The following is a 20,995-nucleotide window of genomic DNA, read 5'->3' as shown; positions in this document are numbered from 1 at the left end:
GCGAGGGGTTCATTAAAAAACCGTAATTGTTGCGGGTTTATTTAGGTTTGGTCTCGCAGCGAGAAGTGCAAACGGCATCGCCGGTAATTTTTGCTAACTTCATCGCGGCGGTTTGAAGGAGAGGAAACCCCTGCCTGCCCCCGGCGAGCAACAAACCTGGGGCTCTCCCTCCCGGGCGCGGCTGCCCCGGCAGCGACCGCGACGGCGCGGGAAGAAGCCGGTCGCCCATAGACTGGCCGTAAGAAAACAATTAATCGAGCGACTTAATGTTTAAAGCTGCATTAACGCCCTGATGCTTTCAAAGAACGGCCCCCGGAGCCCCGCTCCTTCCCCGCTCGCATCTCGAACCGAAAAAGAAGCGCGAGCGGGGAGGTAGCGCGTCAAACCCAAGGGAGAGAGTGGCGGGGGGTCCTGCTAACGAAAACCGGCATTAAAATACCGCGGGGGGGTAGCAGGGGCCGGGGGCCGGCGGGGCTGGATGCGGGCGGGTGGGGGCAGGTCGGGCGGGCGGAGGGCGAATGTTTCCTGCCCGCCGCCACCGCCCCCCGGTCGCCCCCCGCAGCCGGGCGGAAGTCAGCCCGCGCCGTCGGAGCTTAAAAGGCTCTCGCACGCCGCGCCGCGCCAGTGCCGCCGCCCGCTGCGGGGCCGGAGCCAGCGCCGCCGCCAACACCGCGCCCCCAATTCCCCCTTCCCGAGGGCCGCCCCCCCCTCCACCCCCCCCCGGCTTTGCCCCTCCGCACCCCGCCAGGCAGGGGGAAGGCGCCCAGCGTGATGGCTCTCCCCGGATCCCACGCCGCCTGGGACAGTGCTGCCGCATCAGTGAGTAATTCCTGCTAATTCACCCCCCAGGGCTGGTGGGCTCCGGCTCTGCAGATCGCAGGGGAGGCGGGCGTTTGAGGCTTTTTTTGGCTGTTTTTATTTTTTCCTTCCCTTCCTCCCTCCCCCTCTTCGGGTTTTATATTATTTTTGTTTTCTCAATAAAACACCACGCGAAGAGGCGAGATGACAAAGGAAATGTGATCCTAGGCGCTGCAGGGGCTCAGAGCGAGCGAGAACCGGAGAGGAGGAGGAGGGGACGAGCGTAGCGCTCTCGGATAGCATTGCACAGCGGCTCCAATTTGTGCGAGCGAATATAATACCACCCCCCCCACCCCCCCCCGCCATGAATAATTCAGGGCGGCCGGCGGGGACCTGCCGCTGCTCCTCTGCCCGGCGGCCGCGGCGTGTGCGAGCCGCGTCGAGCCCTCGGTGCTGACCGACCGGCCGGCCGGGAGAGCCCACCGGGCACCGCTTGTGGCTGGGCTCTGTGTGCTCACCGTTCCCCTCGCCACCGCGGGGAGCCCCTCATAAAGGAAGGCGTGCGGCGGGAGCTCTGAGAAGCGAGGGGGGGGTGGGGACTTGGTCTTCTTAGCCTGCCCTTCCGAGCCCTTTTCTTCTTCCCATCTCCTCCTTCGCCTCCGTGTCCCGCCAGCGTGAGTCTCCGCCGGTGGGGTGGGCACCAACGCCGGCCCCCATCCCCACCCCCCGGTCATGCGGTGGTGGAGCAGGCGTCGGCGGGGGAGGACTGGAGCCGGAGAAGTCTGCCTGGCCACTGTGTTTCAGTGCCTCTCTCTCTCCTAGAGCTGCTCTGGATTGCAAAAGTGGAGGGGGGAACTGAAACGAAATTTCCCCTTCCCCCCCGACAAGCACAGGTTTAAAGGAAAAGAGGAAAAAACCCAACGCCCCAAGAAGAAAGAGCGAAACTTGTGCTAAGCCCCTGCTGCCCCCCACCCGCGTCCGCCCGGCCAAGAGGAACTTGCACTGCCGCCCCTGCTCCGTCCTGCGGCCGTGGGAACCGGAGCCGAGCCCGGGCAGACGAAGACCCGGTCCCCGCTGGATGCGGCGGGGATCGGGCCGGTGGCGCCCATGCATTTTCTGTTCAGGAAGACGACAAGTAACCAAACCACGTTGTCAAAGTGCTGACCCGAGGTGGAGATGGGAAGACTGAGTGAGGTATTGACAGATCTGGAATCGATACAATTTGTCTAATGCAGCGGGGGATTGGGGTTTAAGTACATGTGAGGGAAGAGAGGATCCATTTGCTGAGGGAGAACGGGACAGCTATACCTTGATACCAAAAATATCCCACTGCAGCAGCAGCAGCAGCGGGAGCAGCAGCAAGTCCGGTGGCGGAACGGGGCGAGGACCCAGCTCCCTGCAGACCGCCGGATCGATGACACCGTATTTGCAAAACCGGCCAATCGATCCCACTAGGCTAAACGACTGATCGTTGCTAGCTTGCTCGCAAGCCGCTCACAGAACTACCTTCTCCAAACGCCCCCTGCCTCCTCTTGTGTTTTCTGAGCACGTTTTTGTCTTGTTTTCTTTCTCATTTTGGTGAGGGAGGGGAGATAACATTTTTACCCCCCATCGAGGAATCAGGCCCATCGCAAATGGCTTCGTTTCCCGAGTCCGACTTCCAGATCTGCCCGCTGTGCAAGGAGATGTGCGGCTCGCCGGCTCCCCTCTCCTCCAACTCCTCTACCTCCTCGTCCTCATCGCAGACCTCCGGCTCCTCCGGGGGCGGCGGCGGCGGCGGCTCCTCCTGCGGGGGCCCGCCGCGGAGGCTCCACGTCCTGCCCTGCCTGCACGCCTTCTGCCGCCAGTGCCTGGAGGCGCAGCGGCACCCTGGCGCGGGGGACGCGCTCAAGCTGCGCTGCCCCATCTGCGACCAGAAGGTGGTGATCTCGGAGCCCTCGGGTATGGACGCGCTGCCCTCCTCCAACTTCCTCCTCAGCAACCTGCTGGACGTCGTCGTCGTGGCCGCCGCTGCCGACGAGCAGAAGAACGGCCGCGCCGCCGGGGCCGGACCCGCCGCAGGCTCCGGCCCGGGAGGGGGCAGCGGCGGCAACAACCGCCACCACGGCCGCCCTCCGCCGCCTCCCCGCGCCGCCGGCTCCTCGCCCGCCGCTGCCTCGGCCGCGCCTTCCTCGACATCGTCGTCCTCGGGCGGTGGCGGCGGCGGCTCGGCGGCGCTCCTGCTGCGGCGGCCCCACAGCCGGCAGGGCGAGCCCCGCTGCAGCTCCTGTGACGAGGGCAACGCCGCCAGCTCCCGCTGCCTCGACTGCCAGGAGCACCTGTGCGACAACTGCGTGCGGGCGCACCAGCGCGTCCGCCTCACCAAAGACCACTTCATCGAGCGCTTCGCCGCCGGCCCCGCCGCGCCGATCGCGCTCAGCCCGCCCTACCCTGCCTCGCCCTACAACATCCTCTCGGTGTTCCCCGACCGGGCCAGCTACTGCCAGCACCACGACGACGAGGTGAGCGAGTGCGCGGGAGGTGAGTGGCCGCGCTCCCGCCCCTGGCCGGCGCCAGAGGGCCCCCGCCCGCACTGCATGCGGCCCCGAGGGGCGGGCGGGCGGCGGGGACCGGCCGCGGCGCTTCCCCTTCCCTGGCCGCGGTGCGTGGGGGACGCGGGTGGTTTCGGGGGGGGGCGCGGAAAGGCGGCGGCGGCGGCCCGGGAGGAAGAGGTGAGCCGCGGAGGTGCGGGAGGCGGTCGTGGCAGCCTCGGTGCGCGATGTGCGGTGGGGCGTCGGACGGTGCGGGCGCCGCCGTTCTGCGGGCGCTTAGCGGGGTGGCGGGGCCGTGGAGGGGCGATGAGATGAGGAGAAGTCTGGAGTCCCTCCCGAGCCCCTCGACGTCGCTAATGCAAAGTGAAATTACTTCGTGGAATATCCGTGGCGTGTAACCCATTGAAGACAGAAACCCTTGATAGATATGAAGGAAAATGATTGTGTCGAGGGAGGGATCCTTTTCTAATTAGCTGGAGGTAGTCAGAAAGGTAACAAAGATACTCACGCTTGTGTATAGCAGCTTCATCTCTTGCCCTTGGGTCACACCACCTTAGATGTCTCCGTGGTGCAAACGGGAGCTTCACTGATGTAAGAATGGTAGCTTGGCTTTACGTGCTCTTCATTTAAAGCACTTTGCTTGCAAGTTGTGTTTCTGATGATCCTCAGTATTGTGTCACGGATCTAAAAGAGGCTGCGGCTTCTTCAGAGTTGAACTGGGATGTGTTAAGCTTCATCAGAACACAGTTTCTCGCTGTGATGGTCTGAGACTTGGTTTTCATCACCGACTGGAAAATGGCGGTCTGCTGTTCCCCCTTCTGCTCCCGGTGTCAGTGCAGGGGATTTTCCTGGAATTTGCCAGTAACTTCAGTGTTTGAGGTAGTTTCCTCCCAGTATGAAAGTGGGCAGCTTCAGGGGAAAAAAACTGCCCGAGGACAGGGTAGTATGAGAGTTTTCTGTGGGATGCTGCCTTGACTGATAGAGGAAGGCGGTTAGCCTAGTGAAATGTGGTGGTGCCTTTGTCTTGGGTTTGCAAGGATGCTTTTATTATCTCCTCTAATGTTGCTGTACCTCTGAAATAATTTTCTAGGGGGCTCTGGAAGAGCTTTTACTTTTTTCTTAAAGTTGTTGGTATTGGAGGACAAAGTATGAACTTTTGGGAAACTAAAACTTTCAAAGTGTGTAAAATTAAGCAATAGAGGGCTTTTGGCCATAGCAGATAGTATCTTCCAAAGCAGATGTATTCACCACCACTTAGTGAAGATGTAGCTGGGACAGAAGCTCCAAGGTATTTTGTAGACTTAAAATCTTAAATTGTAAAGCGGAAAAAAAGATATTCTATCCTTGCTTAAACTGTACAGCTTTCCTAGAAGTAACTCCTAAAAAAGCTCATTAGCTTATTTTGCATAACTAATTTTCTTTTCATTAGTGTCTTGAAAAGTGTAAAAGAGTAGATGTCTCTTAGGATTGGTTTTGGGTTGCCCCTGTGTCCTGTAGACCTAGAAATTGTTTTAAAACAAGTGAGCATTTTCAAGCCTTTGGCTCCTGTTGAGAAAGGCTTTTATTCTGCAAATTAATGATCTACTAGTGTTCTTGATTAGGGTGAGTTTTGGTGGTTCCTTAAATGTGGGTGTGCCTGATCAGTACTTATCCACTCAAGTGAAAACTTTTGGGAGAGACTGGCTGTTTTGAAGAGTTTATACTGTTAATCTTTCTCACTTTTGCTGGGAAAAACAAAAAGTGGGTGAGGTATACCGCTTTTTTTGTTTGTTTTTGAGACAGGACGGCTGCAAAACTGAGGATTATTGCTTGTTTAATTCTAAGAATACTATTTACAACCTCATAAAAGTGATGAAAATAGAAAGGCAGCCTTCCAAGAGGGTACTTAAGTGATGCATTAAGTACTTTGTTTGGCTGTCTAATAGTGTGAAAACAAACCTAAAATGCAAGGTGGGAATGGCAGATTGGAACCTTAATTTAGTAGTATTAAACAGTGGTTTAACAGTGGTTAAAAGCAGTGGTTCTGCTCAGTAAGTGAGAAGAGCTGGTGACAGAGCAGGGTATTCCTTCAGACTAAGGTCATGCAGGTAGGTTTGAGTGCAGGTAGATCTCATCTGCAGGCTGCTAGAATAGTCATCTTGGGTGTGGAGTTCTCCTTCCCCAGGATGTATCATCCTCACCCTGTTTGGGATCAGTTATAAGGAGTTAAACTGACTCTGATCCTGCCTGTGAGGCTTTTCTGGCGCAAAGCAGCTGTGTACCTTATTTTCTACCTCCTTGCCTAGAACATAACTTCCTGTCTATCCAACATCACTACTTCATTTGTAACCTTCTGTTCTGTTCCTTTCTGGTCTTTCCGCTCCTTCTGGGAAGCACTGTCCATTCTCCCTAATGTTCCCTCTCTCCGCTCCCATTTTGAGACTCCCTCAAGTGAGGAGGGAAATAGCACTGTGGGTGGTTACTTACTGGGTGTTCCAAGTCTCAAAGCAACTACAGATAACGCATTTGCAAGAAAAGAGTGACTTAGTTGTTTGCTCATCAGAGAAATGTTTCAGCTCTTCCGGGATGTCTGGAGCAGTCTGTTTTAATTGAGCTGGTTCTGGTCTCAGTTGAGCTGTTGGAAAAACAACGGTAACCTGTTGTGTGCTACGAGTACATAGTCACTGACAACATAACGGGGAATATCGACTGTTAATGTAGTGGCGAACACTAAAAAAAGTGTAATTCTTATCACTGCTTTCAGGGCGGCTAGTGCCTGTAAATACTACAGTGATGCATGGAAGGAAAGTAAGTAAACTATTCCTTGGAGGGAAAAGTGGCAAAAGCCAGTCTTGCTTAGTCATGGAGCTGCTGCTGAAGCCTGTTCTGGTTGCTTACCACTTGAAGCCTCACTGTTTGAGGTAAAAGGCTATCCTGGCACCAAGAGCAATGCTTAATGTCTACAAATGCAGCAATATTTGTGTTGCAACCCTGAAAGCTTGCTTCTGTGTGACCATGCTTGTATGGCTTAGAATTATCAATGTTACAGTAGTAACTAGATGCTACTGTCATAAAAGCCACTAGAACAGGACTTCAAGCTTGAAAAAGGCTTTACCTTTGTCTTATACATAATTAAATGTGTTAACTGATATGTCAAAGTGTGCTTGATTTGTGTTGTGCTCTTCTATTTTCTTCTAATAGCATTCTCAGTAACAAGCTGCAGACCCAATGAAATGCTTGGAAATTGTTGGGACAGCTGTAGGATTCTTGGATTCAACCTGGATTCAAATGTGTTTGCTATTGCAGAAAGTGGAAAAGGCCATAAGTCTGCAGTTAATGTGGGGTTTCCTTTATACCAACTCTCAGCTGCTGTGTTCTTTAGTGTCACTTAGTGATAATGGTGGATGGTTAAAGTACTTCAATAGCAGACTTCTAATGCTGTCTAGGGAAAGTGCAGAGTTGCTGAATTCAGTCAGCTTAATGGTCTGTGACCCCTTAGTTCTCATATTGCTTTACAGATTCCATTTTAGAAGTGGTTCACGGGCTACAAGGGAAGACCCTGTAGCACCACAGTTCCCCACCACTGCAAGAAAAGATTTTAAAGTTCTTTCTCCCCTTACCCACATTGTTCCTTTCTCTTGCTTACATTAGTTTTGGCTTTGGTCATGTTCTCTATTGAGCAGATTAATTAACAAGCCCAGAAGATTCTTGCCAGATAAGTGAGTTGAAATGGCTCGTGGTGGGGTATCAGTGCATATGAACAAGACTGGCTAGAATTAGTCTGTTGCACTGAATTCTGTTGCTGTATATGTTCCTGAAAGCTTACTGTCTTTTTAGACTACCAAAAAAATTACACTTCTTATTGTCTTCCATATTGTAAAAGATGCAACTTTAGAAGGCTTGTGTATATGTAGGGGAAAGCATTTGAACATTTAACTGTCTTCTGAACTGAAAGCTACTTATCTGGTACCTTGGCCAAATTTGCTCATTGAATTTATACCTTTTTCTAGCATTGGAATAAGTTTATTTGAATTGCAGAGGAATCTGGCCCAAACTGCTGTGAGATAAAAGGAGGGATAGTGTGGCTAGGAAGGAAATGTAGGTTAGAAATGGTTCCTTTTGTGTAATGGCTTGCCATCATTGCCTGTCACTGAGCTTTACTCCATGGTGCTCTTAAAGCTGTCCTCCCACGTCTAACCAGAACAGTTGGCTAACACAAAGGGAATATGCTTGTGTATCCCCACTTCTGTGTCTCTTGCTCAAGGGCTGTTTATGTGAAACTGTGGTATGTGACAAATATAGTGCATACTCTTGCTGTTCCTATTTCTAATGGTTAGGGGTTTTCTACCTCCTATCAAATGACTGAAATTTTTAGGAGGGCATCCTGGAGGCACTGGTCTTACCATGTAGTACTTTGTGTTGCTGCTGTTGTGGCTGCTATAGCTTCAGCTTTAGAGGAAAATGTGTATATGAGCTAGAGAAATTCATACTTCCAATATATTTTTCTGTAAGCAACTGTATTTATTTCCTTATGCTGATGTGCCCTTCATTTGTTGTACTTGTTTTGTCTTTTTTCTTCTGGTATCAAATGCACTTGCAAGTGCCCAATCTGAATGCAATACTTCAAATTCAGTTACTGACACTTGGGTTCTTTAATTTTTTCTGGGTGAAGGCAGCAAGTTATTTGGTTCATATGTGGTCTACATAATGTGGATGTAACATACTCGGAATGAAGGGGTTTAATAATTTCACACTTTTTTACTTGGACTGTTCAGATACCTGGTGCATAACAGGTTGTCTCTTAGGTTACTCTGCCTTACTTGTATTTTAGCTGCTCCTTCTGAGCACACATGTAGCTCCTTTATCTTCTCTGTATGTAGAAGAATTTTACTTAACTGCTGCTTTATTTATTTAACTGATATTCTTATGTTACTGGCCTAATTAAACATGACTTGAGATAGTTTTCAGTGAGTAAAAATGGGAAGAAACAGAAATGCTTCTGTCTGTTCAGGCAAGTTTCATGGAGTGTTCTTACTTTGAGAACATCTTTGAAAAAACAGAGTACCAATACAATAGAAACTTGCAGGCTGCAGCATAGACCTGAGGTTATAATAACCCTTGAAAAAATAGGAGTGGAGATAAGCATACAACAAATAGGTTCTCAGTGTACAGTAACTAGTTTCATGCCTAATTTTCTTTAACTTCAGTTTTACTAAAACTGATGTCTCTTAAGTGTATTTCCTAACTTGTAAGACAGGGTCTGACTCAATTTGCACTTCAGGTGATGAAATCTTGCATCATGTGTAATGAGTTTCTCTTCAGCTGAATCTTCAGAGCATGTAGACATGCTTGCTAGACCATGCTTCCTTGGAGGAAAACTATTTAGCTCCTCTGGTTTAAAGTTAAGAAGGTGTATTACTCCTTTTTCAGTACAGTCTTGGCCCTGTTTTTTCCTAGTTCTCCTCCCATATTCTCTTCCTTCCTGCAGAGTTCTTGGTGTCTTTCCATCAAAGAATCACGATGTGTTAAAAGCACAGATCTTAAGATGTATGACCAATGCACCAAATGCAAGACTAATGTTACCACAGATAAGATTTGACAGAAGGGGTTTATTTTCTTTAGGGTTAATCCACTTTCAACAGAGCAGCTACAAATACAACCTTGGATCATAATTATGTAGTACATAATTTTTGTAATGCTTTTGACCTGTCATTCTAAGACTTAATTAAAGTGTAGAAATACTGGATGGGAATAGGACTACTGTTTGGCACTGCAAGTATTGGTTAATGTAATGAATGGATGTCCCTGATCCCAAGATAGATAAGTCATATGTCCTTGTTTTAGGTGTTCTCATCATGGCCTCAGCTGCAGTTCCTTCCATGGGTTGTTTTCTGCTTTCCCTGGTTGTGCTTGTTGAAGGTCTGTGTGGGTGAGATGGGTTTGGTCCTGTTATTTAACAAATTGTGTTCTCTGTCTAAATTGATTTTTTTTTTTTTGAAAGTCACAGGAATAGACCAAAAACATGTCAGAGAATTGGAGCAATAATACCTGCTGTTTTCTAACTGGAGTTCAAAAGTTTCTTTACTATGTAATATCACTTTGAACAACTTTATCTCTTCTTTCTCCCTTCCCTTTCCCACCTTAAAGAGAAAGTGTAGGTAGCTAGTAAAGGAGTAATATTAATTTCCTAAAGTTCTTTTGACTCTAAGCTAATTTGTTCTTCACCAACCCTCAACAAAATGGCTAGATTCTCAACTATGGAGTCTGTAGGTAATCTTAGGAACTGAAACTGCTGACCAGCTTTGAATACTAAACAGCTCTAGCTGTGCAGTATGACAGGGAGGAAAACTCAGTACCCACAGATGAGGCTCACTATGTGTTCTCTGTTGTCCTGCTGCGCTGCCTCTTGGATATGTGTGCTATACTGGCACTTAAGTGTCAACTTACATGGTCAGCTGGAAGAAGTAAGAGCTCCATTCCATTTCACTTGAGTGTGTAATATGCATTTCTAAAACCTCAGATGGTGGGCTTGTTGGGTAAGATGATGACTGCTAAGCAGTTTTCCCCCATATGTAGGCAAAGCATTGAAGTGACTGAGCCTTAAACCAGAAACTATATGAGAAGCTTATTGTTTTATGATCTGGCATACTTTGTGCTATATGCCTCTGCACTGTTGCTGACTTGGGGAAAATGGCTTATCTTCCAGCAGCAGGTAGGCTGTTTGAAGCAATCTAACTAGCAATGGTTGCAAGTAATTTTTCAGAGTGAACATTCAAAATGCTGAATATTGAGGTCCCCAGTGCTATAGTGGAAAGGGTCTTCACTGAATGAAGAAGTAATAACCAAGGCTGCTCCCAGTACTGGTACTCTGCAGGACTGTTAAAACAGTGACAGCCTGCCCTTGGATCTGGGTGCTTTGTGAGGAGAAGGGTTCTTTAGTGAGCTAAAGGTAATAGTTAAACTTGTGTTGCATCATTTTCCCTTTAATGTTGGTCTCCATGCATAACCAAAATATTTAGCAATCTTGACAAAATACCTTTAACTCATATCTTCTAGTTGTTTGCTTGTATTACATACCCATCCCATACATTGTGTGGGTAGCTGATAAACTACCACCCACTGTAAATATTTCCTTTCCCTGCTTAAGGTATCATAAATTTAGAGAGCTATCAAACACTGTGTTTGGCTGGATTAAAAGGTTGGTAGGGACCTGAGATCTGGCAGTCAAACTTCAACAGGATTCTCAGATGGTAATGTCAAAGCTTGTTGCTGTATCTTACCCTTGTTGTATGTTGTCTTGGGTTATGTAGGTTCTCTTTCCATGTTCTGGTACTTGCTGTCCAGAGTGGCAGACATATGCTAGAAGACTAATTTTATACAGCCTTTTGTTCAGCTGCTCTTGGTCAACAAAAGGCAAACTATTATTTAGGGGAAAATGTCAACTATCAAACTTCAAATCCTCCCTTTTCCCTCCCCCTGTGCTTCAGTGGTTCTTACTATTCAGTCATTCACACTGTCAGATGGTGAAGTGTATACCATTGCCTTAAATCTTCCGTGCAAGCAAAGCATGAAAGCTGTCTACATTATGGATGCCTTTAAGCTTTGTAATCCAACCTAGTGCTGCATTAAGGGACTAGATAATAGAATGCCCTCTTATGTGAGGGTTGGTAGTATGGTCTGCAAATTGCCAGCAAACTAGTTGATACTGGTCCCTGTCAACAAGGCTACTAACCCTGATATTCTGTAACCTTGAGTCATGCCATGTCAGGTGATTAAGGATGTAAGAGATAACAATCATTTAGCTTCTAGGGGCTCCCTGTTGCTGTATCTCTGTGGCTTGGGAGTCAACTATATAGTCCTAAAATGTTTTAGCAAGTGCATGTATATAGGAGGCAGTATGTTACTTTGAAGAAAAACATGCTACAGAATGGAAAGGATCATTGTGCCTCCAAACCTCCTTTTTCCTTTAAAAGCAATGCTGTTAAAGAGTTAAATTCCTGCCCCCCACCCCACCACAGCTCACCCTGCCCCCACTGCTATATGCTGTGTGCCCACAGGCACTGGAGATTTAATACATTGAAGTTGGAGCGTGAAGGCGGTCTGCAGCCTGCTAGACAAAGTCACTCAAATTTCAAGAATACTTGATCCATACAAGGATGTTACTTGAGAAAGGCATGACTTCTCCATAAGAAACTGGTTGCCAAATGAGCAGAGTGTATCCTAAACAGTTTTGTGTATAGATGAGCAAACTGGAAACCAGATTTTCTTTAACTGAAGACTGATTAGCAATCCAGCTAAAGTGGTTTGTAGGAACAATGGTTATTTGTAGGGGAAAATGAAAATTGTGATTCTCCCACCGAAGTGCTTGCAAGTTATAGAAACTATTGTGCAGATAACTAAATTATCTACTATATCATACTGAATTGACTGAACACTAGACTGAACAAATGGCAAATATAACCTTCCCCCCTCTAGTTACTGTAGAAGCAGCTGTAGTGTCACAGTGGTGTCACAACACAGGGTATTTGCTATCAACTTCTTTTCAAGGCTTTTAAATGAATGGGCAAATACTTTGGGAAGAGAGGAGGAACAGTTACGGGGGAGCAATAAAACAGAAATCAGAACTGGAAATGTCAGGCAGTGGTCTGGAGTAGATTCTACCCTGAGAGAAATAACCAAGCTAACAACAACAAAGTATTAGGGAATCGGAATGGGTGAAGTAGAAAAGAATTTCTGGAACACTGTTCTATTTATCCTAGTGCTGCTCTCATACTCAATAAAATGGTAGTAGAAGGAAGATGTAGTATTCTTCTTGCTTCTTCCCCTCTTGTACCTAACATAATTGTGAATAGGTGGATGTAATACTACCTCCCCCAATATCATGAAAGTATTGATTAGAATTGGGAATTAGATGAGGGTTATAAATGGTGGCTGTTGACAGTGACCCAAAAGGTGACAGCATGCACTTTCCTAGAGTGAGAGTGTCGTCCGTCTTTCTCTATTCCAGACAGCCTGTATTTTAATTGACAGTACTGTTTCATGGTAGCTCTTGCTCTATTCTGACATCTGTTTTTTTTTTTTTAAGGGCTCTTGAGCCTCCTAATAGAGCAGAGAGAACTTCTGTTGCTGAAGCATGGTTCCCTTACTTGAGTTACCCTGTATATACCCTGTCAGTGGGATGGTTACTATGGAGGTTAGTGGGCAGTCTTAAGCAGGCTGGTGTTGAGTGGAGGCAAGTCTATGAGGGTTTTGAGGTGACTTCCTCTGCCTAGGTGGCATGCTGCTGGACGGCTGTCTACTCCACACCTTGGGCCCCTCTTGAGAGGTGTTCTTCCCAATGACAGACTGCATGTGAATGCATACAAATTTGATATACTTGATAAGGTAAGTTTCAGACAGTTGTGACTTGTCAAAACAAACCTGATTGTGTCTTCACATTACTGCCTTTCTGGCAAAGGTAATGTTGTTCCATCTTTGCACCTTGCTAAAAAGTAGTTCACAAAGTACCCGTAAATCTGAACTGTAACTCTAAACAGTAGCAGCTGTGTCAAGGCAAACTAACTTCTGTGTCTCTGTACCAAATGCAAGTGGGAAACCTCTAAGGCAATGTTCATGTGAGCCTGAAAGGGAGGGGAGTTCCATTCCATGTGGCTTACTCTTGAAATAATGTTTTCAGGGAGTAATTGTATGCTTTGATCCCATGTGATGCAGCTACATACAATTAAAACTTCTTTATGATCCAGGAAAACAGGCATTCAAGAGAACTAGTAGAGAGATTCTGCTGGAAGTTCTGAAGTGCTGCAGCTAAAATTAACGTAATGCCTGCATTTCATTTCCCCTTGAATGAGCACTTGGCACTGACTGAGTATAGGTAAGGTCAGGATGTCTTTGCAAAGACTGCAGTAGTTGGGTTCTTTGGCCACTTAAGCTTGTAGTGACATACTGTATGTTTGGGCTTGGATTAGGTCCAGAGGCTCTTTCACCTGAACGCTTTCTTGTCAATTCTTTCATTTCCTATGCCTCTGAGTCAGTGAAGTGACTTCACGTAGTACATGATTACTGACAGTATTTACTAGTGTTTCTATCTTGGTCTCTTCGCAACAATGCCAGAAAAACCTTCTATGTTAAGGTTCTCCCGTTTTCACTCTCAATGTAAAAGTGTGGGTGTTAACATGAAGTACAAACTAGAACAAAACAAATACTTGAACCATTCTTACAGTTGATAGTTTAATTTTCATATCTCAGTTCTTAGATGCTACAAGCAAACACACCTTATTTATCTACAGAAAATACCATAATTTTTGTTACAGAAGTCACTGTAACTGTTAAACTGGGTGTTAAACTATATGCTAGCTTTATTTTAATTGGTTTCTGGCTTGCTCATCTAGCCACAAAAACTTTGTGTGGAGGATTTATTCAGCTGATTCATTTGTCAACTAGTTTCTTACAGAGAAGTCACAGCCTTCCAGGTAACATCCTTGTAAATACAATTCAAGGTGAGCATTTTCATTCTGTGTGTTTTCAGTTTCTGAAACCTTAATGCCATGCTATGCCATTCAGCAAAAACCAGGGCTGCTAAGGAGCTCAGGCTGATAAGACCCCTTAATGGTGTGGGGTACAGGCACAGAAAGTTGTCTTCATTATATACAACTATATAATGGGGAGGGAAGTGATAAAATGCTTGATATGCAGGCAAAGCAGAGGGGCTTATGTAGAAATCGGCTAGTTGCCTTTCTAGCCTTGGCACAGGTAACCCTTGTCCTCTTAATCTGCAACTCCTTTCTGCTTCAGCCTTCTTCAAATGGTACGTGTTCTGCATCTGATCCCTTCACACATTGATTAGCAAAAAATAGCTCACATCTAAGAGGAGGGAAGCCAGTGCCAGGCTGGCTAAAATCATTGGACAGTGGAGGTAGCAAAACCCTGCAGCTGAAGATTCTGTAGGGAAGAAGGAGAAAAAGTACTGAAGTTCCTTTTCTCATGGTCAAACCTGTAAATCTGCTCTCCTCCCTGAGTTCTGCCTTAACTCTAAAACCCAAAATTTTGAAAGGAAATTGAATGGCTTGAATGCTTTGAATGAATTTTTGTGAAACCCATAGCTCTGCTTTTCATTATAAAGGATTCTTGTGACTAAACATCTTGCTTTTAAACTGTCATCTTTTGCTACTGCAAGCCACTGTCTGAATGTGGAGCATGTGTTCATTCTTCTCAGCTGTTTAGTAATCTGCTTTTTCTGTTGCCATTCATTTGTCTTCATTCTATATTGTCAGTGTACTTACATAAACATAATATTTTATGTAGTATTTATGAGGGTTTGGCTAGCATAATAAGATTTTTTTTTTTTTTCCTAAATGAAAGATAAAGCTTGACAGTTAATCAATCTAGGAATAATGGAACCAGTATCTTGTCAGAATGGCTGTTTTGTCTTCACCAATCTTGAATACATCTGTTCCAGAAAAAAGTATGGAAAGCTGTATAGTATATAGTTCTAGAGTAATTGCTCCACAAGGTGTCCTATTTTAATTTGTACCTAAAATCATCATGGGGAAGCCTTGAAGATGTCCTGTCTGTCGTACATACTCCTTTAATATTACTTTCCTAATATGAGCAACAAAAACCCTCCATGGTCTCACCTGAAAATACCATATGATATATGAAACTTAATACAGTCTTGGTTGGAGGAGACTATTTTCATAAATGTTTTTATTGATTAAAACTTAAATTAATGCCACCCAAGGAGGTAACATAGAAGGAAACACTTCTCATAATCTGGGGGATAGGTTGTAAAGAGGAAGTGTTGCATGTTGAAACAAGTGCCAAAATAGAATAGTGACACTTCCCAGCTGAGATTACTGTGTGCTATCCAAATATGCCATCAGGAGGTGAAGAGACTCACTGAGGTGGTAGGCTGCCTCGGAAATCTTGTTTACTCTTCCAGGTATTCTTTACTATATGGGGGAACAGTGTCGCCTTTTTGCAGAATTCAAGTGCATTTGTGTATGGCTTACCTTGGAATGGAAATCTGATAAACTACTCATGATAATGAGCATATTCTCATTCTAACTCTATCCTAGTTGTCTGTCCTTGGGGAACTGACAGAATTTGGTTTATTCCTTGCTTTTTGAACAATTATGTCATTCTATGCTGTGGTTTATGATTTTAATAGAAAGGTTCCTGTTAAGAATTTTCCTGAGGTGTGTGCAAAGAAATAGTTGCCACCTGCATTTGCTGGATTCTCAGTTTGGAAATAGGTTGGCAATTTTCTGTTTGGCTCCTCAGACAGTTACATAGTCCCTTGTCCTAAGGAGGGAAGTAAGGGGAAATAACCCAAGGTGACTTCCACAGCTGTAAATCTAGTAACTTGTTCTGGATGCATGTATTCTAAGGAAGTAGCATGTGTTTTTGAGTGCTCTGATGTGAAAAGATAGAAAATACTATGCTTGTGATCTAGGGAAGGAAACTCCTCTTAAGAGGCCCCTGTCTGACCCAGGCAAACTGCTGCCAGCAGTTCACTAGGAGCAAATGGCTGTTGATGAAAGATACTCCGCTAAATCAGTGCAAGTCAGAGCATCATGGTGTGTGCACTGTTTTTCCCCACTTCATGTATCTGTTTTTCTCCAAGCAGGGGAGACATCCCTACCAAATACTCATGCCATGGCTCTTTTTCCATTACAACTAGATAGAAATGCTTTCAGACTGAAAGATCTTTTATATATCAAAGCTTAAAGAAACAAAATGAAACAAACACAGCCAAAACTAATTCTCAAAACGCCCAACTCTGATGTGGTTGAAGAAGCCACTTATTGGAGTAAGCTGACTTGTTTCATGTTTGATCGCATATGGAGTTACAGAGGGAAACCATTCCTTGAGTGCTTTTGTTAAATAAAGCTGTTGCTGTGAATTAAGCAACACTGCCCTGGAATGTTTCTGATCATCGTCTTGCAGAGCTTGTGACCTTTGCACTGAACATGTGAACTGAAACTTCATCTTCCAGTGTTCAATAACCATGTTAGAAATTCAGAGGTGAGGCAGTCTTGGGATTTCCTTAGACTAGCTTAAATGCCAAGTGATATTTAAGTACTGATTTATACAGTTACTCTTTTTTTTTTTTTGTAAATCTAATTCAGATTGAAAATGCTAAAATTTTAAAGCTGAGATTTTCTTTGTCAAGTTAAAAACAGCTGTGTAGATGATCTCTTAAAATGCTTCCATTTATTGGAGCCTACTAAAGCTCTAAAATACAGTCACCTTGGCCAGAAACATCCAGTTACTATTAATCTGGATGTTTGTAGTAGTGTGTACTACTACTGCTTCTTAAAGCAATTGCTTTAACCAAGACCTGGATGTAGTGCCCGAAGAGGCTATTCAGCTTAACTGGGCTGCAGCTGAAAGGGAAAAAGGAGGAGTTTAATATCTGTGCCTCTTGCAGTATAGCACTGTTTGATGCCACTGGACTTCCTACCCTACTAAAATGCCATAAACAATTAGTATTGTTCTTGTTTACCAGATAGAAACACTGCCATCTCTTGGCTATTTGTTGTCCTGACCCTTTTAGCAATTTTCTAGTTTCTCACAATGTTCTGATGTGTGTTCCTGCATTATCAGGTGGTGGTGTGGTGAAATTATTAATATAATGTACTGCAGACCTGAGGTTTTGATGCAAATCTTAATTTACTGATTTTACTTAATTTACTGGAACAAAATGAAGAGGGGGTGCTACTTGGTTTAGTGACTACCAGTTTGCTGACCCATCTCTGTGTATACTTCCCTGGAAAATACGCTATGCTAAGTTTGGGCTCCTGTCCTTGGGTAGGTTAGCTGACTAAACAATTAGGCAGCAGTGCTGGCATCTGAAAGTCATGTCTGGTACAAGTGAATTCTGCCTTTATGCCTTAAAGGGATTGGCAGAATATTTCCTACATACCTTTATTTGAATTTGGTAAAAACTATGTTGATCAACTACTGAATTCTGCATAGTTGGGGAAAGAGGGTCATGCTAGGTTCTGACCACGTTTCTGGCAGCAGTTTCAGCAAAGCTGGCTTGAGGAGTTCTGTAAACTCCTGCAGTAAATACTGCAGCTTCAAAACTACCTATATTGTGTGGGGTTATAATAATTTTAAATCCAGAAGACTTTCCATTTGAGAAGGAAGTTACATGCGTAACTTGCGGTAAGCAGCCTTGTCTATTGCTATAAACATCCAATGCTGGCCACGTCTTGGGTTGTGCAGTGAACCTTAATCCTGAGAATGCATAGCGAAAGTGTCAACTGTGAAACCAGCCTTGAGGAACCTGATGCTGGCTCTTACTCTTAACAAGTCAATCCAACAGGGTGCTGCAAAGACCTGCAGCTTAAAACCTGCCCAAGTGAGGAAGAGGTCTGACTTGGACACTTCTCAGAGGATTTTTCCCATACAACAACTCTTGTGCAAAGCAGTAACATCCATATCTCAAAAGGCAGCAGTAGTAGTTAGTGCAATCCCCACCCCAAGGAGAAAGTTTTAGTGAAATGCAGAAACTTGAGATGGAGACAGGGTGCTTGTAGAACATGAGTGGAGCTCAGTGTTTGAGTGGGATTGTCAGGATGCTGTTGGTGTAAATCCAGCTCCTGTGAATGAACTTTCGGAGTGTCTTGTGGGAGCTGTTCCAACTTTATAGAGCAGAACCTGAGTGACTGGCCCAAGAGAGAGCAAGGATGAACCTTTCTCATCAGTAGGAGAGGAAGGGGAATCTGGGGTGCCAGTCTGTGCTCCAGTGGCTCTTAGTTCATATTACGAATTCCTTATCCCGAGTTAAAAAGATGAGGATTCAGACTTTCTATTAACTGCAGTGCAAACTAGAAAATAAGCTGGAGTTGCTTAACAGCAACACTATAGCCATAGCAAATAAGGCTTAACTGTGCAAACTATATGGTTCCTTTTGTCAGATTTTAGAGTGAGGAAATAGAAAAGGCTGAAACGTACTGCACAAATTTTATTAAGGCTTCTCTTGCATCTTGACTTTTTGTAAGTTACACTTGTCTAGCTTTGTGCATCATAATGTTTAGGAGAGCTCTAAAATTTCATTCTCGAATTTAAGTGGAAAGTAATGACAGTCCTAGAGGTTCTGAAACTGTTCTTGTTTAGCAGCAAAAACACTGGCATACAGATAAAAGGTGTATTGTGCTGATGCTGTGTCATTAATAAAACTGATATCTTGTGTCTTGTATTCCAGCATCTTTACTATTGCAGAATCACTCATTGTATAACCAATGGTAGCTGACCTTTTTAAAATGGAGCCTTGCTGGAGAGGGGAAGGATGGGCAAATATTGCATCTGAAAATTACAGGAAAGCAGTAGTTTTCACAAGTATTCTTTTTGGTAGTGGTAGATTTAGTCAGGATAAAATACTGACTGAATAGTTCTGGCTACTTTGTGGTAAAAGTGAAAAGATGGGAATTTCAGAATTGCTTGCAGCCATCTCAGTGGCTCAGTATTTTGAATGGAAGAACAAAAACCTACCTTTAAGATTTTTATTTTTGTTTTCAGTCTTTTTAACAAAGCTTAAGAGTTTAACATCTCAAAACATGCTTGACCTTCCCACCCTTAAGCCATTTTGACACTCTTTACCATTGCATTTCAACAGGAAAGAAAGATCCTTTTTATAGCCAAATGGCTTCCTCCTTCTCTTCTCCCTCTTTTCCCTTCCATCCCCCACCCCAGAGTGCCTTTCTGGTGCTTAGGCTTCAGCTGCTGCCTGGATACTGGCTACATGTCTTGTTTAGATGGTCCTAAGGAAAAACAGCACAGAATGTGACCGCAGGGCCAACAAGAAGATACCTTTCCTTTCAAATCTGAAAGGAAGCCCTGCCTTTTTCCCTAAACTGTTTTAAATCAATCATGGCTAGGGCTGGAAAACATCTCTTCCCTCACTTCCTGAAATGGTCAAAATCCAAAAGATTTGAGGGGTCTAACGAGTTAAATATGGTGGTGTTCACAGGACTGTTCCCCCATGTACAACTTGCAGTTTGAAATAAACTTTTTATGGGCTCTTGCTTTGAGATGGCCATTGGGAAAGGCTTTGGAAAGGAATAGTGTTGCTCTGGGTGGGATTTTGAGGTTTGCAACTCCATAAAATGCTTGCACTGACAGCAGGCTGGGCTTTTGTTCTTGCATTAAAAGGGACAGCATTAAAACCTGATTTTGGTTCTGAGCAGTGTTAATGTTTTGTGGGGATTGTGGTTTAAATGATGTCTGTCAAGGGAAAGAGTAATTATGTGGGGCAGATAGAGGACAGTGCAGTTCCTACTTTTGGGGGAATTTTCTGGTATTTAAGTGAAGGATGGATGCTGGAACAATGACTTTATGCCAGCCGAGAATGGTGTTATAAGCTTGTGGGGTGGTGGTACTTTTTTTAAAGTTAATCAGCTTGTGAGTGGGGGAAAGCAATTCAACTTGACCTTGTTCATAAAATTCTGCTATAGCTGAAATGGGTTTGCCCTTGTGACAGTGTGTTGTTACACACAAAATAGGAGGCTTGTCTTAAAACATCAGCATGTTCTCCTGCGTTTACATCGCCACCTGTGTGTGCTTGGCTGTTCTGAGGTGCTAGCTTGTGGTTAGCAGTCTCCTTACCACCCCCACTCTGGATAAAGGTGCATTATAGTGAACTGCAGGGAACAGAGGAGAAACAAACAGTGAAAGAAAAGGCTCTTGCAAGAGTTCATGTTGATATCCCTTGTTTTAAGAATGGTAACCGGTACTTTTATCTGTTCAAGAACTTACTAACCATTTGACTTTATAATAGGCTTATACTGCAGTGAGTGGCTATAGATGTATGAGCTGTGTTTTTATTGTACATTGTGATGTTTTAAAGAGTCGTGGAATAAGTGTATAGGCTCAGGAGATGCAGCCTAAACAGTCTGCATGTTCCTGGTGTGACAGAGGTGTCTAAAGATGTGGTCCTTTAAATTTAGTGAAAACACTGCTTGAGTGAGACTCTGGGTTTCATTTCTGTGCTTCTTCTGGAGTAACAGTGCTTGAACTTTGGAATCCACTTTCCCGGCTTTTGTGTGGGGAGGCAGAGCAAAATGGATGTTTGCGATGAACTCAGCACGTGCACCAAGCTTCATATAACAATTATCTGGCTTTTTAACAGCCTTATTTGGCATGTTGAACCAGCCACACAGGGTTGTCGTTATGTATTCATGCACAAGGTGCAGAAAGTGACCTAGCTGGCTTGCGAAGCTGAAAACTGGCTTGTGACTCTGCGCAGAGGCGTATTAACCTAACCCAGCTCTGAGGCTGCTCCAGCTTGTGCTGGAACAAAGATTCTGAAGCATGTTATCAAGGATGTGTTATAAGGACAGTCTCTGCCTCAAGGCAGATCTCAATACGTGCTGCAGGATCTGTTCTACAATGGGTAGCTTAGGCCTAAAACTAAAGGAATTCTTTTAAAATGTGTTTCCCTGTGGGAATGTGGATTAAATAAGGAAATGTATTTGCAAAAAGTGGATTTAATACCTCTTATTCCATTTCCGCTGGGCTTGAACAGGTATATTTTTTTTCATTCATTGATTTTAATAAAAAAATCAGTGGCCTAACATCTGTTGATTCTCAGCAGACCTGAAAGAGGTTGCAAACTGGAATAGGCTGTGCCTCCTTCATTGTGCCTATACCGGTGGGATTTAAGCATTGGCATACACTGACAT

The 20,995-nt window shown here is 44.9% G+C and overlaps 1 protein-coding gene across 4 annotated transcripts in view; it reads left to right on the top strand.

The window, feature by feature from the left end:
• Nucleotides 1–641: 641 nt before the first annotated feature.
• TRIM71 (tripartite motif containing 71) overlaps nt 642–20,995 on the top strand; it is a 63,506-nt gene continuing 43,152 nt past the window's right edge. For 2 of the 4 annotated variants that reach the window (XM_065666180.1, XM_065666177.1), the window contains exons 1-2: nt 642–819; nt 1,692–3,299. In XM_065666180.1, the coding sequence (XP_065522252.1) occupies nt 2,433–3,299 (867 nt within the window). In that variant the 5' untranslated portion in view covers nt 642–819; nt 1,692–2,432. Of the gene's footprint in view, nt 820–1,620; nt 3,300–20,995 lie in introns of all 4 variants that reach the window. The other 2 variants (XM_065666178.1, XM_065666179.1) reach the window with 2 other exon arrangements.

The sequence above is a fragment of the Lathamus discolor genome, chromosome 2, assembly GCF_037157495.1.
Source record: "Lathamus discolor isolate bLatDis1 chromosome 2, bLatDis1.hap1, whole genome shotgun sequence".
Classification (NCBI taxonomy): domain Eukaryota; kingdom Metazoa; phylum Chordata; class Aves; order Psittaciformes; family Psittacidae; genus Lathamus; species Lathamus discolor.
The sequence above is the reverse complement of the archived record's forward strand: the minus strand, read 5'-3'. Positions and strand labels throughout refer to the sequence as shown.